Here is a 21,976-nt window from a genome sequence, read left to right as displayed (position 1 = left end):
GCTCATTATCTAATCACATGAAGAAATTGTTAACAAATAAGACTGTTTTGCAGTTGAACTCTTTTTCAGATAAAGAACAAACGAGGCCAGAAGCGGTGCTGACCCCTGGGTCCTGGGTTTGGCTGAAGGTCGTGAAGAAGAAAAACTGGATGAGCCCGAAGTGGGAGGGTCCATACCAGGTACTGTTGGCGACACCTACTGCAGTTAAAGTTGCTGAGAGGTCGTCCTGGGTCCACCTGATGCACTGTAAACCGGTAAAGAACTTTCAGCTTGATAAACATTTTGTAACTGATACACCACAAAGGCAGGATGGCCAAGAGCAAAGTGAATAAAAATGCAAACCAACCCCGAAGATATTGTTTAACCATCTTGCTAATTATACACCTATTGACTATGATTGTGGTGACTTTCCTTTTGTTGTGGTTTTTCCTGCATATAACCACACAAATGAAATTGACAAAATGTGATGAACTGTCCATAGACTGGCATCCAAACTTTAACACATACCTGGCCATGAAGCGTGTATATGTAGAGACTATGAACGTTTCAAACTGCTGGGTTTGTACTGCTATACCAACAGCATATGGAGGACTTTTGATGTCCGCTGTCTCCTTGGGGATAAATGAGACTTGGGAAAATTTACTTTTTGATACAGGTTCTGTGAGATCACAGGACAAAATTGCATTGTATTTACTTATTACACAGAGAGGAATTGTTTGTTTTTATAAAAATGACACACTCCAAGTTGGTTGGAGTAACTGTAACATAACTGTATCTTATAAATGCTATATTAAGGCCAAAGATAAAAGTACTAGTTGTAGCACAAATTATGATTCATATTTGAGCTTAATGAGAACAACGATAAAAGATGTGCAGAAAAATCCTGAATTGCATAAACAATTGTCTGTTATAGACAAGAAAATGTTTCATTCAGAGTTAACCCACATCAGTACTAAAGTAGAAAACTGTTATTTTGTTTGTGGGAAAAAGGCATATAAATGGTTACCTGAGAATTGGTCCGGCAGTTGTTTTTTTGGGTTATCTGGTTACAGCAATAAGGCATACTGCAGAATTACCTCTGGGTAAGATACGAAATGTAAGAGATGTAGCTCGAAAAACTGGGAATTCAGTCGAAAAACCCGCTAATCCAGTGGGTAAGATCGAGGCTAGCTGGAAGGACCATCCATCCGTGAAAGATAAAGAAAAATGGACTCATATGGACTTGAGTGACAGTGTTATATCCTGGGCTGGAATATTCCCAGCCTACGGAGCAGTCAAATCGATCAGGGAGCTGAGAAAATTGTCAAAGCTTCTCGAAGTAATGAGTAATGCAACTTTTTCCGCTCTCGAACTTGTGACTGATGAAATGAATGCAATGAGAACTGTTGTGCTACAAAACCAAATGGCTCTTGACTTCACCCTAGCGGCGAGAGGTGGTACGTGCGCGCTTATCAAAGAAGAATGCTGTGCGTTTATACCAGATAATAAGCATGAGATCAATGACCACCTAGAGGTAAATACAGCAGGTATCGGCCATGACTGAACCAGGCCCAAACCCACTGACGAACTTTTTCCAGAATCTATTTGGTGGGTGGGGTTCAATCCTAATGAATATCTTGATTGCTATTTGTGTTGTCTTGCTCTTATTAGGAGCATGTGTCTGTTGTGGGATTCCCTGTATGAAAAGATTAGTTAGAGAATTTGTTGACATATCTGTAACTGAAACTATGTACCAAGACATTGAGTTGGACCTATTGGTTCCAAATGAAATTCTTTCCGAAATATAAAACAAATGACTTGCCTAGTTGAAAGTCCTCAAAGGAGAAGGCTAGGGACGATATGATATTGTTTATGTTTCTGAATAGAATAAAAAGTATTAAAAGGAGGGAGAATGTTAGAAAAATATGTACTTAAACATATATGAAGTGCTAGTTTAAAAGCAAATAGTATGTAATGCATTTTATTCTATTTTACAATATGGCAGTAAGAATGATCTTACATGTAATTGCTTGAAGCTTTGGAGCTGCAGTGTGATTGAACTCTGACCCTGGCAGTAGCCAGCTCAGCAAGCTTATGTTTTCACTAATGATTATCTGCTGGGTCAGGAAAATGAATGTATAAGGCATTGAATCTTTTCTTCCTTCCTCTGAGATAGTTGGCCTTGTGAATATTATCAGCACAGCTGCTAATATTAATGTTGCGAGAACAAAGAAGCGTATTAAGAACAGAACTGACTATTGTATTCGAGCAGGACTGAAACCTTGAAAGAGTAACATTTACAGAAAGACATTATAACTGACCAGGTGCTTTGCAAGGCTGTATTATTCTCATGGGAAAACTTTTAAAAAGTATAACCTCAGCACTTTCTTATGAATAGAATATTGTAGACCATAGTAATGTAGGTGCCCTGTGACTGACCACGTCAGTAAGGTGGGCACAGCTTGAATGTATAGTGTATATAATGAAGTTTACTTCCTGTATCATGTTAGACAGAACTCTATACTTGTTCTGTATGGTTTTTTGCCTCCTGGTGTACACTAGTAAAGTTTTCTTGCATCTGAGCCTCCTGTGTTGTCCTAATTTATTTTTATTTGACAGGGACCTAAGTAGATAGTAATCTCTCCTTTGATAATCACATTGCCAAAGTGATTAGAAAATCCTTCTATGTGGCCCACCTAATCACAAAAGGGTTTGCATCCAGATCAAGAGGTCATTGTGCCCCTCTACTCGCTCATCAGACCCAAAACAGAGTACAATGCCCCATTTGGGATGTACCTTACAAGACACCTGCAACAGCTGGAAAGACCACAGAAGTACCTCACCAAGAAGATCACTGGTCTCAAAGAGATGTCCTATGCAGCTCGACTGAAGAAACTACAGCTGTACTCGGTCGCATACCGCTTGCTCAGAGGTGATCTCTGCCTGACATACAAGGCCATGTCCAACCCAGAACTGATGGACATGCTCCACCTAAAGAAAACCTTATCCCCTCAAGCCACACGCTTTAGGGATTTAAACCTCACCACAACAATAAATAGGACGTGCTGGAGGGATAGTTTCCTATCCCAGAGACTTCCCATGCTTTGGGAAAAGATTACAATCTACATTAGGCAGAGCTCCTCGCTAGCGAGTGGATGGGAAACAAAGTTTACCCCGGGGATCACTTCAGTGGCTCTGCTGGACAGAGGCACAGGGAACTAATCTAAGGGGGTGGCGAAAGCCAACACATTCTGGCTAGGCTTATAAATGCCTTTGGGAAGATAGCCTAGTACCTACCTATGAACCTATGATTAACAATTCTCCATCCTATGGACTTAATCATGCCTTCTGCTCCTGTTATTAACCTTCCAAACTAATTTTCCTCTTCTCATAGTAACAGTTCAAATACATTTCCCATTTTTGTCCTTCCATTTTCATCTTCCACTTTCTTGATCACCACCTTTGGTTTAACAAATTCAGCTATGAGTTCCTGATGTGTTTTCCCTTTCTTTTACAATAACTTTTAGTTTACTTTTCTACAACAAGAGCACCATTTTTTGCAGAAATTTACAGTATAACCAAAACTGACTTTCATCTCTACTACATTTTGCAACACATTTAAAATTATGCCTCTTTCCCTATATTTCAAATCATTTTATACAAAAATTATCTATCAAATCTTCATCTTCCTCTCAACTAGAACTTTTTTTTTTAATATCTTTTCCTTTTTTCTGCATACATTTGTCTCATCTTTTCTGCATACTTTCTAACATCATTGTGTCAGAATCATATTTCAGTCTCTGTCTAAATTTTCTTTCCCTTTTTCTTCCAGCGTCACTTCATTTCGTCTTCACACACTGCTTCAATTTCTTCAAACTATTCACACTCATTATTTCTTTTAGAACTAGCAAATGCCAAATCTGTAAATCCTTTAATGCTTATAGCCTGTTGCTATCTTCCATAAAGCAATTTCATCTATATAATTTATAAAACTTCTTCAGTATTATGGATAGTAAGACAAAGACTGGACAGAAGAAATACGTTTTGCATTTGTAATTCCTGCACACCTTATTTCCTTATATACCTTCAAGGTATCTTTTGACTTTTCTATTTCTGGTTTGCTTTTCTCTTCCCCTTTTTTCAAATCATTTTATACAAAACTGAGCTACATTTTCCCCACAACTAGAATTCTCAGATTGCTGCTGCTGCTACTATTGAAGAGCATCCTTAAATTTATTCAGAACAAAATCAAACATTTCCAGTTCAATTAACAGAGAAGACTAAAGTGCTGACTATGACAGAGGCAACCAGTATATGAATAGTGGCTCTGGTAACTTATAGGGCTGGCACGAGAGGATGGGAATGAATCATTGCCAGCTTGCCTATCATAGATGGGAGGGAGACACCTCTGTTTCCTGTTTGGGTGACACCTAGAGGGAACACTTGGTGGTATATACCTGTGCAAGACAGACATACTGAGATCACACTGTCACTGTGAATGCACACTGGCTAGGAAGGTTAGCATGCAAAGGCAATCCTCTTCCAGCAACATAACATTTGGTGAAATCAATGGGCAAGGGCAAGTCACTTTGCCAGACCTGGGAGCTGGCCTAAGTAAAAGTTAATCATGTGAAGAACTCAAGAACAAGGTGCCCATATAATGCTGAGAGAAAATGACAAAAACGGTGGTAGGTCAAACCCAGGTGCAAAAAATAACCAAGTAAAAAAGAAGAAAATAATGCACCAGGATAGCACACAACAGACGTTTTATTTACAAAAAATAGAGAGATGATGAGCGCTTTTGCAACTAGCGTTGCTTCATCAGACAATATTCAAAGGCAACCAAATGCTTAAATAAGTAAATGAAAGACCAATCAATTAACATTGGCCAATAATATGAAAGCATTAATTAAACTTCAAACTCCTGACTACTAAATATATAGAATAAGAATAAAACTAAGTACATATAAGAAATGCATATAGAAATATAAAAAAACAATATAAAAAGGTAAAAACATTGTTATATAAACATTATATCTACTTTATATAAAAGTTGCTATGTAACCTGAACAACTGATACCCCATATTGAATCTAAATAACTAAAAGCCAACTATAACTTAATTTAATGCTTAAGGTGTCTAGCTTTTAAAAAAGAAATCAAAGAGGTAGTGGCATTCAGACCAGGATACTTTTCAGCATTAAGCTTCAAAATCCATTTTTGTTCATGTCCCTCTGTGATGTTTTCTACATCCCCACCTCTAAGATTCCTATGGATATGTTGCAAAACAAAAAACTTAAAAGAATGAGAACGACCATTAGACATAACATGATTAGCTAGAGCATTAGATGGTTTACTATTGTTGATATCTCTTACATGCTCCAGAATATGATCTGTAAGCATCTGTTAGTTTTTCCTACATAAAAAGCAGGACATTGTTGACAAAAACAGAAGTAGACCACATCCGTGGTTCTACAATCTGCATATTGGTTAGAGTGTAATGAAAATTGTCTGGTGGGATGTATATATTTATTCTACTATAAATAAACTGACATGCACTACAATTCCTGCATGGAAAAGTTCCACGACGAGTGGAACTACTAAGAATTTTGCATGCTTCACCATGACAAAAGTGCTGCTTAAGCGATTTATTATTTTTAAAACTAAAAATAGGAAAATGTCCAACCTTATCTGTAAGGCCAGGCACTTCTTGTAACAGATACCAATATTTCTTAACTATATCAACATGTTGGTTAATACTACTAGAAAACTGAAACACCACTCTAAAGTCATTACTAGTTGTGGCGGTCTGTCTTATATCAGAATTAGCCTTATCAGCATTAAAATAAGGTTTATACCTCATACCTCTGAGCTTCCAGGCATCAGAAATATTCTGATCGATATCCAAAGCACTGTACCCCCTAGCCAAGAGCTCAGTCTTCAAATTCTTTAAGGCAGCTACCGCATCCTCATCTCTGCTGTGCAATCGTAATGTTCTAAAGACCTGACCCTTCAGCACATTCCTAGGAACGTGTCTTGGGTGCATACTAGATTTATGCAACAACGTATGTTTCCTAGTTGGTTTAAAATAAATATTACTACAGAGACAATTCATGTCAGATTTACTAACTTTAACGTCAAGAAAACTGATATCTGTGGCAGAGCTGTGATATGTAAATCTCAAAAAATCAGTTGTTGAATGCAGATAATCAAGGAACTGAGCTAAATCAAAACCAGAGCCTCTCCACAACATAAAAACGTCATCTACAAAATGGACGTACCAGAGTATTTGTCCAAAAAATGGATTATTAGTAGGCAAAACATTTTGCTCTTCCCAGCTAACCAAAGCTAAGTTGGCATAGCTATTGGCACAAGCAGGGCCCATAGCCACGCCAACTTTCTGCAGAAAAAACTGCTCCTGGAACATGACAATGTTGTTCTCCAAAATTATCTCCAATAGGCTACAAATTAACTGTATCGTTGTGTTAGTCAGATATGTATCCACAGAGAGAAAATTCCTAATACTATCAACACCCCAAGAGTTAGGTATACTAGTGAACAAGGATGCTATGTCCAAAGTAACAAGGACAATGTCCTCGTTAATGCCAATGCTTTCCATTCTATCATGTAACTGTTGTAAAAACATCTTAGTATCCTTCAAAATTGTGTGACAATTTTCCAAAAAGACATGTAAACTCCCCTCAACATAAATAGAGAGAGGTTCAGTACACCACCCAGTGCCTGAAACAATAGGGCGCATGGGTAGAGATCACAAGTCCTTATGAATTTTAGGTAAACTATACACTCTAGGAACAAGAGGTTTGTGCACATTAAAATGTTTAAACAGTGAGTCATCATTAGATTTGTAATCAATAAATCAAATACTAAAAAAGATGCTATCTATAATTGCATTGACAGTAGGTTTAGAGATACATTGATACATTTGAGTATCTAGTAAAAGTTTCTCCATTTGTGTAACATAAAGATCCTTGTCCATTAAAACTATACCACCACCTTTATCAGCTTGTTTGATAATTAGTGAATGTAAATTCTTCAACTCTTGCAAACCTCTATGTTCATCAACAGTCGAATTATAGAATGACGAGCTAGTATCAGTTAAAACAAAACTGGATTTTGAAGCTTAATGCTGAAAAGTATCCTGGTCTGAATGCCACTACCTCTTTGATTCCTTTTTTAAAAGCTAGACACCTTAAGCATTAAATTAAGTTATAGTTGGCCTTTAGTTATTTAGATTCAATATGGTGCATCAGTTGTTCAGGTTACATAGCAACTTTTATATAAAGTAGATATAATGTTTATATAACTATGTTTTTACCTTTTTATATTGTTTTTTATATTTCTATATGCATTTCTTATATGTACTTAGTTTTATTCTTATTCTATATATTTAGTAGTCAGAGTTTGAAGTTTAATTAATGCTTTCATATTATTGGCCAATGTTAACTGATTGATTGGTCTTTCATTTACTTATTTAAGCATTTGGTTGCCTTTGAATATCGTCTGATGAAGTAACGCTAGTTGCGAAAACGCTCACCATCTCTGTATTTTTTATGAATAAAATGTCTGCTGTGTGCTATCCTGGTGTATTATTTTCTTCTTTTTTGCCCATATAATGCTATTTCTTTTTCACAAAAACACTAATGTCAGTAACTGTTCACTCCATTTTTAATCAAAAATTTGGGGACGGTGGGCTTCCCAAATACACCTATAAGATGGAGACCTAAACCATTGCACTCCACTATGCCAAATCCATGTACAAAACATCCACATTAACACCTGCTAAAACCCTGATGCTTGAATATATTTTAACTAATCTTTTCTACTGCATAATAACTAACCACTTTGAAAAATATCATATTTCACTTAAAATAACGCCAGCATTTCAAACACAAATCTCTGCACAGACATTCAAACTAGCCAGGAAGATTTAACTACTCTTACAGCCTAGGTGTCAAACTGCCATTTAAACTTCATAAACACACACTACTCCACTACAACAGACAGATGCTTTGGAGAACACTTTTATGAGCTATATAGCATAAGTTTTTGTATCTTAGCACCTATAACTTGTACTCAACTGGTCACTTTCATTTCTTGTAGTACTTTAACAATTTTTTCCTAGGTAATTTTTGCCTCCCATCAACACTACCCCAAACTGGACAACTGGCACACATTTGAGAAGGCCATCCAGGCTAAGGGCACAAGCTGGCTGGGGTTAGCCCTCATTCATACAGCCATAGGAGTTTTTCATGCCTTTACTAATATCCTGTCAATAACAATGCCATGTATTATGTCCAGATATCATCCCACTGAACTGCCACCAAATATGTGACATCCCTTATTATCCTGAGTCGGTAACTAAGGAGCTTCAATCCTCACTGTGCACTCCAATGTGAGACTGTCGCTTAAAAAGGAGTAATATTTCACAATTTTCCCCTAACAGCATAACAGGAACACACTCAATAGTCTGACAGTGGGCTGTATTACTTCTGTCCACGTATAATGTCAATTTTCTTACACAATTCAGAGCAATGTGTCCCAGCTCAAGACCTCTGATACACTCGCACTTAAATAAATTAAATCTCACCACATATCCAAACACTTCTGGTAAAGCTTGACACAGATTTAAAGTGGTTTCCCTTCCCCAAAATAATATGGTAACACTGCTACCAATCAGTGTGTCTTCATATCATTCCAAAAGGGTGTCCAATTATGAAAATTAAATATTAAAACAAATAGTAACAAATGACCTAAGCAGCCAGGCTTTCGAACTGGCCCTGGGAATTATCAAAGCAAGTATAAGCACTCTCAAATCACTAAAGAAAAACACAGATTGACCACCCACAATGTAAGTTTATAAAAATATATAATGTTGAGCAAAATGATTAAAAATATGAAAAATTCCCAATAAACAACTCATCACCAGGAAATTGAAATCAATACTGTACAACAGAAATCCAATTTTCAGAAATATTCTATTAGTTATACCTTCCTATCTAACTTAAGAACCTTGTCCCTGATCTAAACTAAATTACTGCAACATAGCAAAGGCAGGCTTGCAGTTCTTGCTGAGTCCTTTTTGGGTATCCACTGCACAGTACATCTGTAGCAGTTACTACTGTAACTGACTTCAGCAGGCTCTTTTATAGACTAGTATGTCAACTGTTCCAGTTCTAATTTTCATTTCATATTTTTGAAAATCAGCCAACAGCTGTTTTCTAAAAGTTCCTTCCTGTCTTTCAGCTACTGAAAGTAACACATAGCAACTGTCAACATTCCAATGACATCATCTGCTGATCAGCTGAATCTGAGACAGCTTGCCTTTAGAATCACTCTTCACAAACGTGCAGTTAGAAATGGAAAAGGTCACTGTTCCAAGTCTTCAAAACATTCTGTAAATATTATAAATCAACATGTAAGAACTTATTTACAATATCACAGCTAGTCATGCTGGCATATAACACACACAGGTTAATCTAAAATTATGTACGAAAAGTCAGCCAGACATGCTAGTACAAACAACAGTATCTAATTTCTTCACGTCTCCCCAATTATGACTCAAGCACGGTTTTCAAGTGACCCTTGAAAAATGATGCTTGAGAAAAAAATGGGTCTGTCTGGGAATATCAAACCATTCCTCTCCAGGAAATCCATCTGCATTGACATTATTAACCCTACTGTGGTGTCATACTATCATGTCATATGCTTGCAACCCTAGACTCCACCTCAGTAACTTGGCATTTTGCTTGCTAACTCTGTTTAGCCATACTAAAGGGTTATGATCTGTAAGCACAGTGAATTTTCTTCCATTAAGATAGGGCTGCAGCTTCTGCAATGCCCATACTATGGCTAGACACCCTTTCACCACAGCTGCATAACATTCTTCCCTAGGTTGAAGTCTATGGCTAAGATATACCACTGGGTGCTCTTCTCCTTCTGAGGAAACTTGTCAGAGTACAGTCCCACCCCATAATTTGATGCATCTACTCACACAACAAATTATTTTCTATAATCTGCCTGGCTAACAGGGGGGTCCTCCCACTGTAGTCCACACTACCTTATCCAGTTTAGTTTTACTAGTTAGGTCAGTAAGGGGTGCAGCTATTATACTATAATTAGGCACAAATTTTCTATAGTACCCCGCTGTCCCTAGAAATGCTCCACTTGCTTTTTAGTAACAGAAACTAGTCACGTCTGAACAGCTTCCACTTTGACAAGTTCTGGCATAATCTTACCACTCCCCACTCTGTGTCCTAAGTGAGTGACCTCTGTCATACCCACCTGACACTTAATGGGTTTAATGGTTAATCCCTACCCTATTTAATCTACCCAAGATCTCCCTAACATGCTGAAGGTGCTCTGGTTAGGAATGGCTACAAACAGCAATGTCATCCAAGTATGCTAGAGAATAATCTCCTGCTCCTAGTAAGACACGATCTACCAGTCTCTGGAAAGTTGCTTGGACATTTTTCATTCCAAGGTGTATTCTTGCAAATTCATATAACCCAAAAGGATTTACAAAGGCTTAACTCTCTCTAGCCATGGCAGTCAAGGGTACCTGCCAGTATCCCTTGGTCAGATTAACAGTGGTCAGATACTTAGCCCAATCCAGCTGTTCCAAGCATGGGGTATGCATCTGACTCTGTATAACTGTTTAATTTCCTATAGCCCACACAGAACCTAACACCCACTGCCCTTCTTTGGTACCAGCATTACTGGGGAAGCCTAGGGACTATTGGATTCTCAATTTACCCCCTGTTCTAGCATTTTCCTTACTTCCTCCTCCAAAGTCTGTTTAACTCTCTCAGGTACTCTAAGGAACCTGCCTGATAGGTTTTTGGGATTCTGTGTCCACATGGTGCTGCACCAAGTCAGTACACCTAGGTTTCCCTATGAACATGTCCCCATATTCCTTTAATACTGCTCTTATCTCTCAGACTTGATTAGGAGTTAACTGCATTAATATGGCTCTCTCTCCCACAAAGGTGTCAGTCCTAGCTTTAAGACTGGTTACCATAACCCCTTCAGACTCTTCCTGCCATCCACTCTGAATACTTAATACTAGGGCTTCCTGCCATCCACTCTGAATACTTAATACTAGGGCTTCACTATTATAACAAGGTTTCATCATATTGACATTACACTTTGTGGTCCTGTCTCCTACCTACCAGGTTTACCATGTAGTTTATATGTCTGCGATTTTCCTTACCACTTCAAAGGGTCCCTCCCAAGCTACTTGCAATTTACTATGTCTGACAGGAAAAAGTACCATAACCTTCTGTCCCTTAGCATAATCTCAGGCATGAGCATTCTTATTGTAAAAAAAACGTTTTCTGCTGTTGAGCTAATGCTAATCTCTTGGGCCAAACCCATGAGCTCTAAGTCTTGTCCTAAAGTTAAGGATGCATGTCACATCAGAGTCCTTGTGAGATTCACTTTCACCTTTCCATTCATTTCGGCTCAAATCTAAAGGCCCCCTCACCCTACACCCGTATAACAACTCAAAAGGTGAAAAGCCTGTAGATTCCTGTGGTATTGCCCTGTACACAAATAATAGATGGGGCAAATACTTGTTCCACTCCCTTTTAAACTGGTTCACAAATGCCCATACGTAGTCTTTAATGCAGAGTTTAGCCTCTCTACAAGACCATTAGTCTGGAGATGATAGAGGGTAGTTTTGAGATGTTCCACCCCACAATGCTTCCACAAACAAGTCAGCAAGTCTGACATGAAATTGGCACCTCGATCAGTCAGTATCTCCCTTGGAAAACCTACCCTGTTGAAAAATTCTAGCAAAGCATTTGCTACCTTCTCTGCCTCAATAGATGGCAAGGCTACCACCTCAGGGTTTCTGGTGGTATAATCCACTACCACCAGGATACATCTCTTCCCTGCAGAACTTGGGAATACTCAAGGGTCCCACAATATCCACAGGCACTCTCTGAAACGGCTCTTCAATAACAGGCACAGGCATTAATGGAGCCTTAACCTTGTCCTCCCCTGCCTTGCCAAATTTTTGGCACTGTTGACAAGTCCTGCAGTATCCTACCATATCCTTTGCAATTCCAGGCCAATAAAAATTCTGCATACTATGTCTCTTAGTACGTTTTAAACCCATATGACATGATAAAGGGATGTCATGTGCGATGGCTATAAGTGGCAGACGGTAAGCTGTAGGCACTACCAATTGCTGTAGTACCTCACCTTCTAGCCCACCTTCAGTAGTCCACTCTCTACACAGCAAACCTTTGTGCCAGTATACAGACTCTCTTCTTCTTTCAGCCTCAGGTGTTTCCTTAGCCATCTCCCTCAAGCTTTGTAAGGTAGGGTTTGTAAGCAGAGCAAATCTCAAATCTACCTTTCTGAGTCTTCCAAGCCCCCCTTCCAAGGAAGCCTAGTAACTTCTGACAGCTGTGCCTCACTGTCAATCTGGGTACTGTCACTCACCTCCGTCCTTCTAGTCATCGTGTCCAAGTGAACATCAGTACCTACCCAGCAGCTATGGCTCACTTTCAGATGCACTGCTACAGGATAGCTCCATCTCTGAAACAGCCACCACACCAGTCCCAGATTCAGGTATGAGACTTGTCTGGGTCTCTCCCAGGTTACCGGACCTACATGTCTGTCTACAGGTTTAACTGTGTGTCACTACATGTACACAAGTTACTGCATCATCAAAGTCATTCCCTATCGGGATATCTGCAGGAATATCCTCGAACACACCTACCTGCTTGATTCGTCTTCCACCCTCCCAGTCAAGATGAACCCTACCCCAAAGGTATTTGGAATGAGGTACCTTCACAAAGCTCTGACTGGAGTGGACTGTTCAGGCAAGTATTGCTCTTCTCTAACCACTGCAGGCCTCACAATGGTATATTAGAAGCTGTCTCTCTCTTAGCAGCAACCGCTTTACCATCTACTAAGATAGGATATAAACTTTGGTAATAATAGGGGTGCTAGTCTATCACAAAACAACTTACCACTGGCAGTTTATCACCACCACTTGCTGGGCTCCCTCACCTTCTGTTTCTCACCTTTCCTCTATGGACATTTGACTGCTATATGGCCCCTCTGGTTACACTTGAAACATTTAATCCCTAACCGTGTACTTGGAAAAGTAATTTCCTCTGTTACTGGTGTACTATGATGGACTGGTTAGACTGCCCACCATGGGTTTCCCTATGTCCATGTGCAGCATTGGGTATCCTTTTCTTATGCACTGGTGCTCTGCTTGTTAAGTAGAGATAACCTTTTCTCCCCAACTCCTCTGCAAAGTTGCACTCTCTGTCTGCTAACTAGATTCTCATATCAGCAAGCAAAGTACGGATGCTTGTTCCCTCACCAAAATGTCTGCCAGTCCCTCAGAAGTGGTGACCTGACACCCACTCACACATCTGTGAAAGTAAGCACTAAAATCACCAATATAATCATGTACACTTTCATCTGCCTTGCGTCTGTGTTCCCAAAACTTTTTTTCTGTAAGCTTCAAGTGTTAGTTTAAAACAATCTAGAAGACAGTTCTTAACATTAACATAATTCAAACAATCTGCACCAGACAATTCTGACATGGCCTCAACAGCTTTACCATGGAGTAAGGCAGTCAGGAGCTGGACCAAGAGCTCACTGTCAACTTCATACTGTCTACATACCCTCTCAACTATGTGAATAAAACTATCAAAGTCATCCCCTTTCCTGCATTGAGGAAAAAGCTTACTGATCTTTACAGCTTCGGGGGTCCAGTTATTCCCTTCTCTATTACCTCCATGACCTTTTTGAATGGTAAGATGCTTCACTTCATGCTGGCACTGTCTCTCATTTTCCTCAGCTTCTAAATGTCTCTCTCTCCCTTCGGCCTCCAGACATTTGGTTTCCTGTTCATACTGACCATGCTTCTCTTCAGCCTCCAGTCATTTGGCCTCCAGTTCATATTGACGCTGCTTCTCCTTAGCCTCCAGACATTGCATTCGCTCCCTTTCTTCAGCCTCCAGTTCCAGTATCCTTAACTCTAGAGAGATTATCAGGTCCTCTGAAGAAAATGTGGGCTGTCCTGTCTCAGCAGGCTGCACATCCCTAATACCAAACTGGATATCCTCCAAACGGCTGATCTGAGCTGAAGCTGCAACTAAGGCTGAAATCATTGCTTCCTTAGTCAGGTTGACATGCACCAGTCCTCTGGCTTCACACTCCTTGGCCAACTGGTTCTTTGTCAGCTTACTAGTCTTCTGCTGACATCTATGTCTGCTGTCCCTGACTAACTAAAAATAAAACAAACTGTGGTAAACTGACATTCTGTATGTTTACTCTGTGGCTGTTGAGGCAGCACACCTTAATGACAACTACCCACAGGCTACTGAAGTCCACTTAAAAATCCCACACCGCTGGTACCAATTAATGTGACATCCAGATAACACCCTACTGAACTGCCACCAAATAATGTCATGTACCTTACTATCCTGGGTCAGTAACTAAGGAGCTTCAATCTTCTCTACTCACTCCAATGTGAGATTGTCACTTAAACAGGAGCAATATTTCACAATCTTTCCCTTACAGCACAACAGGAAGACACTCTACAGCCTGGGACTGGATTGTATACTTCTGTCCATGCCTAATGCAACCCCATATTACATATTTCAAAGCAATGTGTCCCAGTTTAAGACCTCTGATACACTCGCACTTACATAAATTAAATCTCACACAGCCAAATACCTCTGAAAAAGTCTGATACAGATTTCCAGCTGTGTCCCTTCCCCAAAATAATACAGCAATGCTGCCACCAATCAGTGTGTCTTCATATCCTTCTAAAGGGGTGTCCAATTATGAAAATTAAATATTAAAACAAATAGTAACACGTGACCTAAGCAACCAGGTTTCAGATTTGCCCTGGGAATTAGCAAAGCAAGTATAAGCACTCTCAAATCACTAAAGTGAAACACTGACTGATCAGCTGCATTGTTAATAAAAAAATATTTAATATTGAGCAAAATGATTAAAAATATAAGACAGTAATTCCCAACAAACAAACAAACAGAACTCAGTCATCAGGAAATTGAAATTAATACTGTAGGAGAGAAATCCAACATTCAGAAAAACTCTAACTGATCTAACTGATTAGTTATGTTTTCCTATCTGACTAAAGAATCCTGTCCCTGATCTAAACTAAATTACAACACAGCAAAGGCAGGCTTACAGTTCTGGGCATGTCCTTTTTGGGTATCCACTGCACAGTGCCATCTGTTAACTGTTACTGCTGCAACTGACTACTGTAACTGACGTCTGGCAACTGACTTCAGCAGGCTGTTTTACAGACTAGTCTGTCAACTGTTCCAGTTCTAATTTTCATTTCACATTTTTGAAAATCAACCAACAGCTGTTTTCTAAACGTTCCTTCCTTTCAGCTTCTGACAGTAACACATAGTAACTGTCAAAATTTGAATATCATCTGCTGATCAGCTGAATCTGAGACAGTTTGCCTTTAGAATCTCTCTTCATAAACATGCACAGTTAGTAATGCAAAAGGACACTGTTCACGTCTTTAAAACATTCTGTACAAACAGATAAATCAACATGCAAGAACTTACAGCGGATATAAAAAGTGTACACACCCCTGTTAAAATGCGATGATTTTGTGATATAAAAAAATTAGACCACAATAAATCATTTCAAAACTTTTCCCACCTTTAATGTGACCTACAACCTGCACAATTCAAGTGGAAAACAAATTTGTTGGGGGAAAAAATACAAAAAAATAAAAAACATACAATAAGCTGGTTGTGCAAGCAACCTTTTGATTTAATTACAGCATTCAGTCAGGTTTTGTGCTATACAACACAAGACTGACACACTATAGCAGTTCAGAAAATAGCTTTTTTAAAAAAATGGATTAAAATTTCTTAAAATATTAAGTTCTACAGACTTTTAAAATGTCACATCCCTCTTCTTCAGAATTAGAAAAAATGTCACACACACGTCGCAACTAATTCAAGGAATAAAAAAGGCATTTTGCAAAAATGAGGCTAGAGGGTTGATAGCCGGGTATACATAAAACCTTTATTCAAAATAATTAAACTGTCAAATATAACTTCACTGAGCGATCAGCAAATTCAACATGGTGCTTTATTCTTAAACTGAACCTAGCAAAGGTCTATGTTATAACAGCAAACGATCAAAAGATTGTACGCTGTTATATCAGCCACAAAAGAATGAAAACAAAAAAGAGCGAACAGCCAAGAACAGCAAATTTTTCCCAGGGAAAAAATTTGCTGTTCCCAAAAAAAAAAAAATAAAACACAATAAACACTATTTTAAGTGGGGGGCTTCACACCCCCCAACTTAAATATACCAACTCCGAGATCGTACTACAGTGCCGAAAATGGCAAAGTGACGGAAGCGGCCAAGCGACTGCTTTCCCAAGGAAAGAATTCACTTAAAAGCCGCTTCGTCATTTTGCATTTTCAACATTTACAGTCAGACAAAGAAGCATTCGAAATAATGCATCTTCGTTCTTCTGACAGGAACCCCCTAACAATGCCACCTGCTCAACTGATTAAATATGTTTATGGCTTCCACTATAAATAATTTTAAATCATCACAGTTTAGTTGTTTGTACTAGGTAAACCAATGCCAAAACATGTAATAAAGAAAAGTCGTACCTGGTAAAAGGTTAGTTAGATGTTTCTGAATGACATCCTGCATTGCTGTTACCCTCTGAGCTGTTGCAAACTGTACAAGTGCCTTCAAATTACCATGCTAAAAAAAGAAATGAACAAAAACTTACTCTGAGCTTGTACTGTGCCTGACCAGTGTACTGATCAAATTAATTACAAATTATTTTCCTCTTTCAGGTACCTGTCTGTTTTGCAGGGATCCAAACAAAGACTTGCCCTCATATTCAAGGAGGCTCTCTATTAAGATACAAGGAAAAAAAATAGTTTAAACGTACAAGTGGTTATTAGTATTTTCACAGTGAAAATATAAACATGTAAGTGGAATATAAATAATAAAAACATGGAACCTTGTTTAAAATCTTTTCAGCAGTAAACAGCACCAACTCCATTTAAAGAAATGAGCCAGGCTATAACAAAAACATTTCTATTTTTCTAGCAGCAGCAGCTGTCAGATGCACTGTTTGTGACTGTACTACAATTTAACTAAGACAGTGGTTTCTTCAGTCCTGCACTGCCTGTCCCAAGCAAATGCATTTTAGTTTATACAAAGTGGATAACACTAAGTGACTATGATGGAAATACCAGAACAACAAAATAACCCCTAAAAATCAGAACACCTTAAAGCTGCATAATATCACTGTAAATTCTAACTTCCAAACTTCTGAACTGTGTGTGGTACCTTCACTAAACCAAATTGAAGCTAATATAACTGCTATGATAGTGCACACTGTACCAGATGAAGTTTGAGGCAGCTCTCTGAAGGGAGTAATGGGCTGAGGGACCTTTGCTTGGTACAAAATTCAGATTTTGTAAGCTCATGATTGAGGCAAGCACCCGTATTTCTACCCAGGTAGTATTGTGATATCAAGTACTGGTACTATTGGGGCATATTCAGCACCATGCTCCCCATTTTGACCTCCATAAAACTAAGCAAGCATATCTAGAAGCCATAAACAATTAAATAATTACAACAATGCCAAATTTACTAAGAGATCCCAAAGTGGAATGGCTACCTACATAGGTGTACTGGCCATACCATTCAACTTACTTCCTCAAAAATCATGGACAAATGCAAAAATAATGGGGGGGGGGGTGTAGGCCGAAATAAGAACATATTTTAAAAAAATGCTCTTACAAACTTAGAAAGTTACTAGAATTACATGTTTTGCAATAACATTGAAATATATACATTATAAATCTCAAATATCTCATGATTTAGCAAATGCAATCTTTACAGATTTGCCAGAAAACTCCACATATATGAGGCAAAAATCTGGACATTCTTTGAAATTCTGGATAGCTGACAGTTAAGAGGTATGGTATGGACTAATAATAAGCACTCACAGCACAGAGGCACCTCAAAGGCACATTGATATATTGAGCTGTCATACATCTGCTATATCCCACCTTGCATGCCATCTACAAAGGACAACAGCTGTGAACATTCTCCAGCTCCATCAAAAACTTCCCTTATAGGAAGGGCAGGTGCCAGAATGCCTGGCTGTAACAGAAAGAGCTGAACAGGCATTCCTGATGAATTATAATACCAGTGAAGCAACTCCTGGAATCATAGTAACATTAATAGGCATGTGATCACAGGAGCATCTAGCTATGGAACCAACTAAGAAACTTCTAAGCAACAGTACTAGTTGAAAGTATCAAATTACAACCAAGTAATCATCTCTCCAAAACTGACACATTCTTGAAACAGGTACTGGAAACAGCCACGTACTTCTAGTGTGACTTTTAACCGGATTGACAAAGGGGTAATTAGCGAACTGAATGCAAAAACAAAGAAGCAGAGCGGTTATCAATCCAAATGGACAAAATTATCAAGCTAATAACTAGAGCCTCTTTACTTAAAGGAAAACTCCACCTTAGAACTCAAAAAATTTTTTTTCATTGTATCTGTTTTTGCGCTATTTTAATGCCTCAAAATCACTCCAAGTGCTTCTTTTACAATTTTAATATGTTTCTCTCAAAATGGCGGATGATGGGGCCTGCCCTGGTAACATGATCTTATTTTCTTGCTTTCCTTCCTTTTTCCCAGAATACATTTTCAAGTCCTCTTTATGTGACTCATGCCAGACATAAGGAAGTGGTGGTGTTTTCTCATGCCATTAAAATATAATGGCAGGACTGTGAAGCACTGTCACCTAAACACACCTTCTGTAAAAGAGCTGCTTCACTGTTTACCTGACTGAGCCGCATTTATCTCTCTGACAGAGCTTGTGCTATGCTACAAATAGCTGTTAGCTACTTGCAGTAAAAGAAAGCATATAAAAAAAACTGTTTTTTGTAAGAGGAATCTTTTGTAGTCCTAACAAACTTGATAAACCCTCCCCCATACTCTCATGCCAAGGTGTGAAAACTCTCACTGCAGTAAATGATTCCTTGCTGTACATTTAAAAGTGGCAAGTAGTAGGACTCTAAACTTAGTCTGTCTGCTACTTCCCAATACCTTCAGTGTGAGGATTGTTCTCTCTCATGAATGACTGCAGACTTAAAATGTGCTTTACTAGTTCCTCAATTATTTCTGTCATGTTCCCCCTCCTTTTTTCTATTTCATATTTATTATACTTTGATAACTAGAAAAGTAAACTGGTTCCAGGATCCTTTTCAGCCACAACATAAGCTGCACTGGCAAAGATAATAACAGTTATGAAATGCACTTATCAATCATCATCATCATCATCTTTCGTCTTTTCCAGTTAGGGGTCGCCACAACGGATCGTCTCTTTCCATTTCTTCCTATCCTCTGCATCTTGCTGTCACACCAACCGCCTGCATGTCCTCTCTCACCACGTCTGTAAACCTTATCTTAGGCCTTCCTCTTTTCCTCTTACCCGGCAGCTCCATCCTTAGCATCTTTTTCCCAATATACCCATCATCCCTCCACAGCACATGTCCAAACCAACGCAATCTTGTCTCTCTTGCTTTGTCTCCAAACTGTCCAACATGAGCTGACCCTCTAATATACTGATTCCTAATCCTATCCATCTTAGTCACACCGAGTGCAAATCTTAACATCTTTAACTCTGCCACATCCAGCTCTGACTCCTGCCTTTTTGTCAATGCCACTGTCTCCAACCCATATAACATAGCTGGTCTCACTACTGTCTTGTAGACCTTCCCTTTCACTCTTACTTGTACCCGTCTGTCACAAATCACTCCTGACACTCTTCTCCACCCATTCCACCCTACCTGTACTCTCTTCTTCACCTCTCTTCCACATTCACCATTACTTTGAACTGTTGATCCCAAACTCGTCCACCTTTACCAACTCTATTCCCTGCATCCTCACCATTCCACTACACTCCCTCTCATTTACACACACATATTCTGTCTTAGCCCTGCTGACCTTCAGTCCTCTGCTCTCTAGAGCACATCTCCACCTCTCCAGTCTCCTCAACCTGATTCCTACTCTCACTACAGATCACAATGTCATCTGCAAACATCACAGTCCACGGGGCCTCCTGTCTGATCTCATCTGTCAACCTGTCCATCACCACTGCAAATAAGAAAGGACTCAGAGCTGATCCTTGATGTAATCCCACCTCCACCTTAAACGCATCTGTCACTCCCACTGCAGTCCTCACCACTGTCACACTACTCTCGTACATATCCTGTACCACTCTTACATACTTCTCTGCCACTCCCGACTTCCTCACACAATACCACAAGTCTTCTCTAGGCACCCTGTCATATGCTCTCCAAGTCTACAAAGACACAATGCAACTCCTTCTGACCTTCTCTGTATTTCAATACAAATACCAAAATACGGACAGAAAGGCATAGACCAAGACTGCATGTGGAACACATAGCAATTTGTGACCAAGTAAATCATTTAGAAAAATTTACTAGAATGTATACATTAATAATGCTTAACTATATTATGTTTATTATAAATTCATTGTATGCACACACATAGTGTTATGTGTTTCTGTATATGTATATAAAGGACATATGTAGAAAAACGTGTGTGTGTATGTGTGTATGCATTTAAACACAACTAAGTACTTCTGATTTCATTTTCTTAGTGTTATTAATTCAAGGACACAAAGTAAATGTATGTTAAAGTAAATTCAGCTGTATATTATGGTTGCTCTCTGACAATGCAAGGACTGAGCAAGTCTATCGTGAACAGGAACGTATCTGCTCGCAAAAACCACAAATCCACATCCACAAAGGTCAGCAAATTCAAGTAGCAAATCCAAGTAGTCAAACACTTGACAAGATAGAACGTCCTTTACTGACCTCAGTAAGCGTTCCTGTTCATGATAGACTTGCTTACGTTATTTGGTTTTACTACAGGAACGTTGCTTCTCTGGTGGGACATTATAGTGATTTGGACCATTAATGCAAGGACTGACTCAAAGGCGGTAGGAATCTCTTACAATGGATCTGCATGCATCAGATATGCATCCCCCTCTGGAAGGATGTTGCACAAAGCATAAAATACCTTTTTTATGAACAGTAAAAGTGCACCTAGTTGATAGGGTTGTCACCTGACTCACTCTCTACAGTTCTGGCATGTGTGTGTGTGTGTGTGTGTGTGTGTGTGTGTGGGGGGGGGGGGGTGTTGAAAATGGTAAATGTATTTATACTTTACAAGAAAAAGTATTTACTGACTTTTCTCTAAATGTAACAGAAATCTTTGCAACTACTCGTAAGTTATCTTAAAACTGTTATAAATAACATTTAAAGCTTAGAATTTCAATACTGGGTTGCTGCTTATGTAAATTTGTCAGAAGAGTTGACAATTTCCTTTAAACCTCTGACCTAATTGCTTTGTTTTGCTATGAAAGGGGAGTGTTAAGTTCTCCTCCCCTCTGCAATAAAAACAGTGGAAACAATTCCACAGCTTTCTGTCTTTTTTTATATCAGCTGCTGTGTTCCTGACAGCAGGATTAATTGCCCATCTAAGATTGACAGCAATACCTGACAGGGTAAACTACAGATTTAACTGTCTCTATGATATGTCATGCAGGTGGAGACTAACTTCTCTGCAAAGTATGTGAGAAGTTGAGTTTAAAAAAAAGAGTAAGTGGGCTTTTCCTTCCTTTGACTCCAATGCAAGGAAATAAAAGTTTTAAAAACTACAAGCAGACTTCTGATACATACATAATGCTGGAACCATATCGTAGGGAGAAAAGAAACCCACCAATTGAGTTAAACTGCATGAGAGGGTGGAGTGTTCCTTTAAAATAGATAATGAACAGTATACAAATTGAGGCTTGCTGCAACGAGATCTGTGGAGAGACTTAAAATCTGAGAGCAAAGATGACACAGCCACTGATGATGGTGTCTTCT

General features: G+C 38.9%; 1 protein-coding gene across 1 annotated transcript in view; it reads right to left on the bottom strand.

Moving 5' to 3' along the window:
- UBR1 (ubiquitin protein ligase E3 component n-recognin 1) overlaps window positions 1-21,976 on the bottom strand; it is a gene marked incomplete in the record, with an annotated part of 4,571,807 nt that overhangs the window by 1,163,980 nt on the left and 3,385,851 nt on the right. Inside the window, 2 exon segments of the mRNA XM_044074213.1 lie at window positions 16,649-16,745; window positions 16,845-16,900. Coding sequence (XP_043930148.1) covers window positions 16,649-16,745; window positions 16,845-16,900 — 153 coding nt within the window.

The sequence above is a fragment of the Protopterus annectens genome, chromosome 6.part0 (genome assembly GCF_019279795.1).
Source record: "Protopterus annectens isolate FY-2018-M chromosome 6.part0, PAN1.0, whole genome shotgun sequence".
Taxonomy (NCBI): domain Eukaryota; kingdom Metazoa; phylum Chordata; order Ceratodontiformes; family Protopteridae; genus Protopterus; species Protopterus annectens.
Note: the sequence above shows the minus strand (reverse complement) of the source record. Positions and strands in the feature narration are given on the sequence as shown.